Source organism: Dermacentor andersoni, chromosome 10 (assembly GCF_023375885.2).
Source record: "Dermacentor andersoni chromosome 10, qqDerAnde1_hic_scaffold, whole genome shotgun sequence".
NCBI lineage: Eukaryota > Metazoa > Arthropoda > Arachnida > Ixodida > Ixodidae > Dermacentor > Dermacentor andersoni.
The window spans coordinates 140,041,850-140,054,629 of NC_092823.1; the positions used below are offsets into that span (position 1 = coordinate 140,041,850).

At 38.3% G+C, this 12,780-nt stretch overlaps 1 protein-coding gene across 3 annotated transcripts in view; it reads left to right on the top strand.

Annotated features, from left to right (window-relative positions):
- Positions 1-12,780, top strand: part of Sec10 (Exocyst complex component Sec10) — a 180,103-nt gene that overhangs the window by 117,211 nt on the left and 50,112 nt on the right. For all 3 annotated transcript variants that reach the window (XM_055078305.2, XM_055078304.2, XM_050192964.3), the window contains exon 12: positions 3,845-3,968. In XM_055078305.2, the coding sequence (XP_054934280.1) occupies positions 3,845-3,968 (124 nt within the window). The remainder of the gene's footprint in view (positions 1-3,844; positions 3,969-12,780) is intronic.

The following is a 12,780-nucleotide window of genomic DNA, read 5'->3' on the forward strand; positions in this document are numbered from 1 at the left end:
TAGATGACAATTGTTCCCTGCCATAAATTTTGCTTGCCTTGCGGGCCTCCGCAGAACTGATCTGTCATAACCTAATTGTGTTCTGCAGAGTCAAATAAGGAACAAGTTTATGATTATGCCTGTGGTTCTTACTTATTTACTTTTGCAAAGCTGCTCCAAAGTGCCAAATTTGCTGCTTCCAGAGCTGCTCCAAAACTTCCTTGGCCATTACCATCCCTGTTATTGTTCAATCATATTGCTATTATACTGCTGTAATTTGAGCCACAAAGCTAGAATAATTTTACTGAATTTTACTTTCACTGAATTGCTTGTGGCTTTGCAAAACATGGTGTTGTAGATAGGTGACCTAATACATAGCCTTCGAGATTTTTGGCACTGTGCCTGTACTGCGCTGACCATCTTGAAGTAGGGATAGTCGATTATTTTTTTTATTTGATTAACGATTAATAATTCATCATTTTAGTCTTTAATTGATTAATCACTTTCAGTGCAGGGTCTTTCATCGATTAATCGATTAATTGAAATTTTTGCCTGGTCCTTCAAAAAGGTTGAAACACAGTTGTATACTTTTGTAGGACCCTATTTTAATGTTTGAGAGGTGGATCCAAGTTATAAATATGAGTGTATAAAGATTGATAAAGAATAATCTTTAATTTGTTAAAGACTAAAGACTAAACAGAGTTGGCACTATTGGTATTTGAGAAGATAAACAATACATGTTATAAAATGGTACTTAGGGCAGAATTATACAAGATACATGGCACTAGGGAATCCCTCTAAAATACACTTAAACAAGAAATAAGAAAAATGGCAAAAGGGAAGGGTGAAGTCCAACTAAAATATGCAAGAAATTGCAATAAGCACCGAAGAAAAGAAAATTACTGGTTTAGGATATTAAGCCACATGCTTGTTTTTACACAGCAAAGGAATGTGAATTGGCCGAGATTTTTGGGTGAAACCGGCTTGCGGGAATAGATGCTTGGAAGCTATAGCTTTGCTGGAATCGAACTCCATCACTATGTCAAATACATGCTCCAAACCGGCGCGAATGCTGTGCCACGTCTTTAGTGGACTGGGAACGATTCGACGATAAGCAACTGGCTTGCATAGTATGCCTTAAATTGTGAGGGCATTTCAAGACTCCGGCTTTAGACGGCGGAGTGGCATGTGCATTGTGGGGGGAAGAGAGGGGAAGGGTGCGGCCTGGCATGAGGCGGGACTTGGAAAAACATTTGACAGTCACTCTACCACAGCTACACAGTCACTACTCGTACATAGCCATCCTAATATGACTTCAAAATTTTCGCTCCACTTCTGTCAGACTCTCGCAAACAATTATTCGAACATGTTGTGTAGAATCTCTTCTTAAACGTAAAAAACATCTCTACAGGAAAGCAAATCAAAGTAATAACACTGCAGCATGGGAAAGGTATTGCGCATGCGTAAAACTGTATATTCAGGAGGTTAGTCAAGCTAAAGATAAATTTAACAGTCAAGATCTACTCTCCATTCTCCAATCAAATCCAAATAAATTTTGGCGCATGCTCTCCACTAAAGACAGATCTAACACCATCGAACTCGTTGACCTCGATGGTGAACCTATCCATAATGATGAATGCGCAACCGCCCTAAATAACTACTTGTCTTCTGTATTTACTGCTCCCATTCATGTATCTGACCTGCCCACACTTACTGCTTCCATGGAAACTATGCCAGACCTAGACATATACGCGGAGGGTATGTTTAACCTAATCAATAGTCTTAAACCATCATCTTCTGCTGGCTGTGATGGTATTAGTAGTAAACTTCTGAAGAACACCTCTCATGTATCAGCACAAATGCTCTGCATACTATTCAAACAATCGCTAGAAATGGGGACCGTTCCAGGTGACTGGATGAAAGGTAATATATTGCCCATTTTTAAATCAGGTGACCGCTCGAACCTTACCAATTACTGCCCAATCTCCCTTACAAGCATCTCCTCAAAATCACTAGAACACATTATAGGCTCAAGCCTAATAAAATACCTTGAAAGCAATAATTTTTTCTACCCATTTCATAATGGTTTCCGAAAACACTTATCGTGTGATTCCCAACTTGCTGAATTCACCCTCGACATTCTGCTTATCATGGACAGGAACCTGCAGATCGACGCCGTTTTATTAGATTACTCAAAAGCTTTTGACAAGGTGCCTCACAAGCTCTTACTGCAAAAACTATCTGGACTTGGAATCTGTAATAACTTACTCAGATGGATTGAACAATTCCTATCCGGGCACACACAATACACTTCCACAAACAATCACCGCTTACCTCTTACCAATGTAACTTCGGGCGTCCCTCAGTGCGCCTGTCTGTCCCCTTTATTATTTCTAATCTATGTAAACGACTTGCCTACTAGCATACATTGTAAACTACAACTTTTCGCAGACGACTGCGTAGTTTACAAACTGTTAACTCCTCTGACGATGTTTTTTGCCTGCAGCGTGACCTCGATGCCATCTCGTCATGGTGCGAAAAATGGCACATGCCTCTCAACTTATCGAAATGCAAATCTATGTCTTTTACCCGAAAACGCAGTCCCTTTCAGTCCACTTATCGCATTAGCTCTGTCAACATCAGCGCCACTTCATCTTACAAGTACCTGGGTCTTATTTTGACGTCATCACTCTCTTGGATAACACATATCGAAACAATACGTCGCAAAGCTGCACGCTCACTCGGGTATCTACAAAGAAATCTAAAGAAGGCATCCCCAGAGGTAAATAAGTTGGCGTACGTGACATTTGTCCGTCCACAACCTGAATTTGCTTCTGCTGTCTGGAATCCATCTCAAGATTACCTAACCGCATCATTGGAATCCGTTCAAAACCGAGCCGCCCGCTTCATCACTTCACATTATTCACGGTACACTAGCGTCACTTCTGTGAAGCAAACAATAGGTCTGCCAACACTGAAGTGTCACTGCATCATATTACATCTTTGCTTGCTGCACTCTTTTTTTTACAATCCACGCTCAAGGCACCACCTACTTAAACCACCATTACGAACTTCCTCTCGCATAAGTCACAGCTCTGCCATAGCACGTTTACCCGGTCGCTCATCTGCCATGACCACTTCCTTCTTTCCTGATGCAATCGTTTATTGGAATGCGCTCCCTGACAACTTCGTTACCTGTACTAGCCGCAAAAAATTTCGTGAATACCTAACGAATCACTTTGAATAACTTTCTGTTCCCAGTGTACATCGTTCATGAACCCATCATAAACCAATCGGTATAGTCTACCCTTGTCAACCCTTCCACCTAGTCTTTTTCTTTTGTTTCTTTTATTGCGAATGTATTGCCGTGTTACTTCTTTCAATTCAAATTTTTTCTTTGATTGTTTAAAGTCGTACAAAATCAGCAATGTATGTTTTTTCTTTTGTTCGTTGTTTTGCAAGAAACCACTCTTACACGTGTTTGTATTGCCCCCCCTTGTGTAATGCCTTCGGGCCTTCAAGGTGATAATAAATTAAATGAAATGTCTGATCAATTAACTTGATTAAATGAAAGGTGGACATGATGAATATTAATCATTTTGTGGGATACTTTTAATTGATTAATCAACAAATAGTTGATTGATAGTGTCATCCCTATGTTGAAGGCCATATTACCGCATATTTTTGTAGAGTCTCTACGTAAAATGGCAGCACTCTCATTTTAGCGCATTTTGGGCTTGTGTGCTCTCTTCCATTCTCAATCTTACAAAAATCATAAATGTTTTGTTAATGTGGTACACTCACTGTGATAGATGTTATGTAATTAGAATGCATAAGTGAATGGTGTTTTCTCTCTCTCCACCAGCAATACCTGTGTCCGAGCCAAAGAGTGAGCCAGAGATTTATTTCTTTGACACGGTCAGGCAGTGCAACTCCATTTACCAGCTACTTGAGAAGCTCTTCAATAACAATGTTGCCCCTCTCCTCCTGTGAGTATGCATGTTGGCATGAAATTTGTTTATAGGAACAGAAACTGTAGCAAAAGCAAACGGCTTAGTAGCATGAGAAAGGCCTTTGCTCCTGATACAGTTTGGCATGCAGGCTAGCATGCACAATTTTATAACGAAATCACGTCTACTAGCACATTCGAATACAACAAAAAATAACCGAAGAAAAATCTGTTTTTTTTAAAGTATAGAATTGTTTGGCAAGTTTTTGCGTTTTTACGAAATGTGATATTGGTGAAATTCATACATGTTTGTAACCTTCTTACAGGCATACGCACTTTTACGATACTACATTTATATTATGCATATAGGGAAAACATATATAGGGAAAACACGGGGAAGGCGGCAGATGAAAATTCAGGACGATAAGCAAAACGAGAACAAGGTGAAAGCAGGAGCCAATGTTTCGACAAGTGGCCTTGAAGAAGACAAGTCCGCTTGTCGAAACGTTGGCTCCTGCTTTCACTTTGTTCTCATTTTGCTCATTTAGTCTTATAGTTGTTGTAGTTGCTCACCACACATAATTACGACAAAATATATATATATATATATATATATATATATATATATATACTCCACAAGCACAAGACAAAAAGAAAAATATATGTAAGTGCAGTGTCACATGAAACTTTCACACTAAACATTGTCAAGACCAAATACATATAAGGGCGTCAATAAGTTTACGAAATTGTTTTTTCAATCAAAACCATTTTAAACACTTTTCCAGAGGTTGTGCTTCATATGTTGTATAAGGCAGCGACTGGGGCTGATTGGTACGACATTGTTCTATGCTGTGCTGTTCGCACAAAGGACAAAATAAAACGGACACACATGTGTACAATTGCACACATGTGACTACGTATTTCATTAATCTTGTCCGTTGTATAAACAACATAGCACTTTCTATGTCTAAGAAGCAGTCTATTTTATTTACTAAAGTAGGTACTTGATATGTGGTGTGTTTCCATCCATATATAGTTGTAATCATTGAGGTCTTTCTAACAGTGCTGCCAAAAGAACTTTATTCTTTCTTTCATAATACAAAATAAAGGGAAGCAAGAGCTAAAGCTAACAAAGGCTCTTCCTCCAGATATCATTTCAAATGGAGAAAGTGCAGATACAGGAAACGAAATGTGATGCAATTCCATTGTATATATAGACACAAATTGTACAATTAACTACAAACTAGTTATGTAATAGAGCAATTATTTTAGCGGAAATTTACAAATATAAAGCAATATTCGTGTATACGGTGTAAATGTACTCTACTACATAAAAATACTGACAATAATTTTCGCTCAAGATAACTCAGACAATTATTTAACCCTTTGTTGGTTGATTTTTTTTGCCATATGCGACCGCCCAGGGTCGATTTTTTTATTGCAGATTCCAATTCTTCTTAGGGACTTATTTAGAAAAATATGTACCACAATTTTTCTAGGGTAACAGTAAAGTGAGAAAAAAATATTTTGCGTGGGTATATATGTACACTTCATTCATGAATAACAACAATAAAAGAAAAAATAAACTTATAAGAATTAGAATTTTGATGCATTTTTATACACATAGTTCAAGGCCTTGAAAATTCGCACACAAGAATATTTTGCAAGACTCAAATGTTCCTGCTCGTACACTAATATGTACATCCATAGCGTAATCGAACTGCGTAGGTGCGCGTACTCAAGAAAACTGTGTGGTTGTGTGCCTGTCAAAAAAGCACGACGTGCGACAAACTTCTGCTAATCTTCATCTTATTGCCAACCAGAGGCAATTAGTTTTTGTGAGTGTAAAAAAAAAAAGAAGAAGAAGCAACGGAAATGCATGCATGGCGGCATCTTTCCTATGCGCACCCCTGTGAGCACTAAACGAGTGAGAAAGAGGCGGTCGCCCTTTGAGCGATTAGTAACGAGTTGGGCATCAGTTTTGCAAGCACAAGAAGCCAAAACCGCCCGCGAAGAAAACCCGAACCACCACTCGTTCGCGCGCCCACCAATGCGTGAGCGGTAGTATATAGACACACGGGAACAAACTAGCTCTAAAACAAACCATGCAACGAAACCGAGAGAGGAAAGCGCGTGAAAAAAATTCCCTGTATTCCCACATGGTGGCAACACCTGGCTGAAAAGAAAAAGTTAGGAAATTGGCGCACTTTTTAAATGTACAGACGGCGCCTAAATATACGGCATCGACCATTTTTGGACTTGTTCGCAGCGCCGTATATTTACGTCATTGAGCCTCAAAGAGTCAAAAATTTTTTTTTTTTTACATATAGTGCATTCATGCATACACTTGAAGTATTCAACACGCACAAAAATGAAATGTAAGTAAAATTTCCATGAAAACACAGAAGAAAACTTCAATTTTGCACAGTATCTTATTCTAATACTAGCCTTCTAATATGTTTTTTATTTATGTGTGCATTAAAGTTAATTTCTTGCCCTATTCCATTTAACAAAATGGGAATTTGATAGTTTATATGTTGTCTACCATAATTTGTTCTATTTTTATGTAATTCGTTTCTGTAATACAGTAACTTTAGATAAATCCTGGTTGCTTGTGGTACTCCATACTAAGCAGCAGTATGATAATCTGGAATGAAATAATGTGTAATAGAGCACCTTCTTTAACCACAATGGCAGCAACTCACTAAGATTAAAGAGGTAGCCAACAGCTTTACTTAGTTCTGCCATTAACTTTTCAATATGTGTATTTCAATATGTGTGTCAAAACGGCAAGTTGGGCCAGTTGGTTGGGATTCATAGCAAGGTTCATTACAGCGCAACACAAGAAAAGGACAAAAGAAGATATAAAATGGCGACACGGCGCTGAAACCAGACGCCTAAACATTTCTGTGCCTCTACCTCCTCTATTTTAGTGTTCGTTAAAAGGCTTATTTCTTGGCCCGAAAATAATATATTTAGTTTTATTTACATTTAATTGTAGTTTGGTCTTACATAGCCAAATTGATAATACATTTAAATACTCATTAGCTAACTGCTGTATATGCAAAAGTGTTTTGGCCATGAAGAAGACAGCATCATCAGCATACATAATTAAACCCTGGCAATTTGGTAATTCAGCTAGATTATTTTTGTATAAATTGAATAATAATGACCCAAGTATTGGCCCTTGAGGTACCACTCTGATTATTTTCAATTTTTTTGCAACACATCGTTTTTGAAGGCTACATACTGTAGCCTGTCTGTTAGGTAATTCTTCATTAGGTCAAATGCAATTCCTCGGTTGCCATAACAACTGAGTTTGGACAGCAGTATGTCATGATCAACCAAATGAAAAGCTTTCTGAAGGTCTAAAAAAGAGACCTATTGTGTATAGTCCATCTTCTATGTTGTTTATTATTGTCTGCTTCACGTCCAGTAATGCCTGCTCAGTAGAAAAATTTTTATGGAAACCGAACTGCAGTTCAGACAAAATTTTATGTTTCTTAAAAAAACTTGTTAAACGGTCTCCGATAATGGTTTCAAACAGTTTAGATACCATCCAAAGTACAGAGATTGGCCTATAATTATTAACACTTGTATCTCCAATCTTTTTCATCACTGGACATATCCTGGCTATCTTAAAATCCTTTGAAAATACACCAGATTCCAGTATGCAATTAATAATGTGCCCCAATGGTTTGCAAATAATATCCGAGACATACTTAATCATTTCAGCTTTAATGTTATCATGTCCTACAGATGTATGATTCTTAAAGTTTCTTATTAATCTTTGTACCTCAATGTAGGTCATTGTCGATAAAGAAATAGAGTGCACTACACTATGTATCCTGAAGATGAATGTATCATCTGTTAGGTTACAGTGGAGGGCACCTAAAATGCGCGTTTAATGAAGTAGCTGTAGGTATAGTACGTTGGGCAGTTCGCAGCTGTCCTGTGGGTAAGATTTCCCAGCTCATGCCAGATTTTTGTGGGTTCGTTGCGAATAAGTGAAAACGGTGATTTATAATATTCCGACTTCACTTTCTTAAGTTCACTATTTAATTTGTTTATGAATTCTTTGAACTCAGTAAGTTTACAAGGATCTCACGATTTGACAAAAAGATACATTTTATCTTTCCGGGAACTTTTTAAATAAGAACTGTCGTTATCCATGGTTTTCTAGCTTTCTTGCTATGTTATTTTCATACTTTATGTGGAAATGCGAGCTCGTAGCATGCCTTTAATTTTCCGAAAAATTATTTATAGGCTTTATTGACATCTAGTTGCATCACAACGTCTTGCCATTTTATATCATGTAGAAGTGCTCGAAATGTATTCAGCATGTGCAAGTTAATATCCTAATAGGAGCTTGACGTAGGCACGTTTTTACTATTTTTGCTTGCAATCGATAAAAAACAAAAGGCAGGAAAGTGATCACTGATGATAAAACACCAGAAGATGTTATTAAGGGGTGTATGTTTGTGTTACACAGGTCCAACTATGTTGCAGTTTCATTATGCAAGTAGCCGATGATATAATGTTTGTACATGCATAAGTCTGGAATATGCTACCAAGTTCTCTGGCATATGTATTGCTCGCTAGCATATTAATGTTCATATCTCTCATTATTACAAATGTAATATCAGAATCACACAGGAAATTTAACATTTTATCAACAAATGTAATAACTTTTTGTCTTTCCAGAAGGTGGCCTGTAGACCACAGCAACTGTAACTTTCTTTAAACAGACAGTTAGGCATTCAACATCATCATCAATAAAAGAAAACTCTGGTAACACTTCATGGTAGGATTGTTCTAGTAAATACATAGCCACACCACCACCACAACCAGCAGCCTGAATAGGACCAAACTAATTGTCACCGCAGAAGTGTGCCAAATTGTCATCTATAGTTAACCATGTTTCAGTAACCATTATTACATCGAATTTAACCTTTATATTGTCAAATAATTCATGTAACACATATTCTTTGTAACAGATACTTCTAGCGTTAAGGTGAATGAGGGACAGTTGCTTATTAAGGTTTAGGCTTGAAAATGTTTCATTAAAATAATTATATTCGAAATATTTTGTTGGCATAGAGTACGATTAGAACATTATGCAAACTAGAATTGTACAGCAGACGTATAGATCGCACAGCACTTTCATCTTGCAATTTTTTGATGTCCTCCATAGTGAAAGATGCGTAAAACAGGTGACGTTCTGTGTCTTCTGGTAAATACTTTACCGCCCGCTTTCCATACAAATTTCCAATTTACCTCTTTCTTTTGCTTAATAGCTGCTCCCAACAGTTGTTTGTTTTGCCTAGTTAGATGTTGTTGCCTAGTTAGAAACGTCCAGGCCTAGCATATGCGTTTCAATTTTTGTTTTCTTTGCTTTGTACAGGAAATCATTTCTTTTGTTGGGCTGTACAAAGCGCACAACTATGTTGAATTGGTCATGTCTAGTCATAGTCACTTTGGGTCATGTATCTATATCTGAGTCTGACATATCTTCATTAATAAGCTGGCCAGTTTTCTTTACCATAGTCAGTGTGTCGACATCGTGGGGTATACCTTTGATTTCTATGTTGTTTGAATGTTGATATTGTTCCAGTTCTTTTAACCTTTGCAATAGCTTTGCATTATGTGCCCTCAGCTCTCCGTACTCACGAAGCACTTCTGCAAGTTCGTTTGTTATGCTCTTAAGATCACCGATGTCTTTTCCTTTTTAAGTTCTTTGATCTCGTTAAAAGCTTTCATGATCTCCTCGAGTTCTTCTTGAACCTCACTACACAAACCTTCAATTGCCTTCTTAGCCATTGAGTCAAGTATGTAGCCAAAAACACAGCAAGAATAGTAGTAATCACACGAGGCAGTTCAATTTGGCAGTGGTGCACTCCCAGATACAGAACAAGAAATAAGATGCTGAACACGTCTCACCTGCAAGAGCAGACAGAGTAGCCTTGTAATCTAAGTGCACCACCGCCGAACTGCAGGTTCCAGCCAAGCTGACAATGTTTATATAGTCTGTTTCAGACTATGGCGCCCCCTTGTAGAAGCAGTCAGCAGCCGCTATCTCCGAGGCCTGGCGTAGAAACTGGCTGCAACGTCAGCAGTGACGTAGACTTGCGTCATGTCTTGGAATTTCCTCGGCTTCTATGTGCAGAGCTCGTCGATCTGTCACGCATTTCAGGAACTGCAACAGCAGACAGATTAGCCTCATAATCTAGGTTACAGATACGAAGAATCCTGAAATGTTTGCAGGCAAGAAAGCGTACTGTTTTTTACATACTAGAGCAGCTTGAAATAGAGTCAACTTCCATTAATTTGACCCTGATGGGACTAACAGAATTGATGGAATTATCCAGTGGATCAAATTAAACAAGATACGGAAAAAGCTTCAAAACGCACTGCTGATTTATTTGGCAGTATTTGCCCAATTCTAACATGCCCCCAAAACAAATGCACACCCGCTTACAATGAGTCCAAAGTATAAAACTAACATAGAGATAACATTATAGCTCCTAAACAAATAAAAAATTTAATGTGCGCACAATTCAATGCGTTTGCATTCTTAGGATATGACGGGACTAAGAAAATTGATGGAATTATCCAGTGGATCAAATTAAACAAGATGCGGAAAAAGCTTCAAAATGCACTGCTGATTTATTTGGCAGTATTTTCCCAATTCTAACATGCCCCCAAAACAAATGCAAACCCACTTACAATGTGTCCAAAGTATAAAACTAACATAGAGATAACATTATAGCTCCTAAACAAATAAGAAATTAATACAATAAGCAACCACGGCAGGTGTATATATTCTTATTATTGTGCAATTAGAAGTGCCATATGTACATAACTTGTCCAGCTAAACTGCTGGCTGATTTTCACTCAGATTTTGCACTGAGTTACAAATTTGCATTGGACTCAGTTTAAGTTGAAAAAGAGGGTACCAGTGAAACACAAAGGCCGCGCACACAAGGAAAAAACGTTCGACACGGACGGACGCTGGTACGCAGCGTCCCTCCGTGTCTTAATGCCTTTTTCTTGTGTGCGTGTCCTTTGTGTTTCGCTGGTACTCCCTTTTTCAAGTTCATCATGCACCAACTGGCCCAAGAGCTTTCGCTAATGCTCTCAGTTTAATACCACATTTGCAAGCAATACTTGCGTGTTTCTTTAAAAATGAAGCTGAAATCTATGTTGTCCGCTGTGTGTGACAAAAATATTTTTTTATTTTGGTGCAATGGGACAGTGGTGCCATTTGTTACTGCTACAGTGAAAAGCACATTTCACCATAGCAGCGACAGATGACACCGCTGTTCTGTAGCAGCAAAATAATTTTTTAGGGTCATTGCCACAGACAGTATGCACTTTGACTCTACTGTGAACGAAGCAGGCAAGTAATGCTCGCAGGTGAAAGGAATAGTTGTCATCTGCATGAATATAGCACAAAGCTACAATGGAAGCCCACACAGGTTTCTGAGAAAGAGTTTTGTAATTGAAGGAAAATTTGTCCTGGTCAAGGAATCGAACCCGGGACCAACACCTTTCTGTGGTGGTCCCTCTTTCTGGATTGTTGGTCCCATATTCAATACCCGGACAACTACAAAATTTTCCTTAAGTGTGAAGCTTTCTTTCTGAGAAACCAGTATCCATTGTAGCTTTGTGGTACAGTGACAATTTTCTCTTTCATGAACGTTCTTCCACGTTGGGGCCTTCTGCAGAATGGATTTGCCAGACTCAATGCTTGCAATTGTGGTATTAAAGTTAGCCCATTGCAATATGCTACCTCTGTGCAAAATTTAAGAGAAAATGAGCCAATGGTTCTGTTAGGAAAGTCATGTATGCCTGGTGCTGCTATTTCCGCAAAACTCAGTGGATGTGGCATCAAAAGTGGTACAATCCCTTGTAATGCACGGCATATTCTCATCAGGTACCAGTGAAATCAGCAACATTGATCACTTACATACATTATGTGCCTCCACTGTCATTGAGAACAGGCAGAAGCAGAACAATTTAGAAATGTTATATTTTTGGTGAGTTTTCAATTTGTCTTCAAACATGAACTCCATGCCTCAACTCTTGAAATATTTGCGATACCAAGCAAAAGTTGACTGTTTGACGTGCAGTGTACTTAGGAAATTGGCAGATGTTTCAGACATATGGCGGATGGCTGGTGTAAATTGTTAACGCCAAAAAGCAGGAAAGAAAAGTAACCTGCCACCTGTCCGCGCACCGCTAGTTAACGCTCAGATCAAAAGCTTTATTTTGAGAGTTCCCCAAGTACACATGGGTAATTATTTGTCATAACTTTTATCAAATTAAGCTGATTATACATTCAGCAGATATTAAACGTCATTATTTTCTTAGTGCTTGAGATTTTAATGCATTATCTTGGCATATGCAATCGTAAATGCAATGCCCTCAAGTGGATAACTTAGCTTGTTGTCTGCCGGTATGTGTGTTTGAGTCTCAGTGACAATATGAAACACAGTGTTCCTTATTCGGTGTATGTTACAGGTAAACAGTGACCCCATAATTACTTTGTTTTCTTTTTGTCCGTCTTTTTTGTGTCCGTTGTTTTGCGCTAAACAAAGTAATTATGTATTCGCTCCAACTAGCCCGCCAATGCATTGTGTAAACAGTGATGTTTAGGCTTGCTGGTTCTTGATCATTGATGTAAAGTTGTGCTGCATAGTTGTAACATGACACAAAGAAAACATGATCACTCACACAGGATTATCAATGTGTGATCCTGCATGTGTGATTGTGCTTTCTCCGTGTGAGTACTTGTTGGGTTAGTTGGTGATGCATAGCTATCAGAACAGGAGCACAAATTAACACGTACA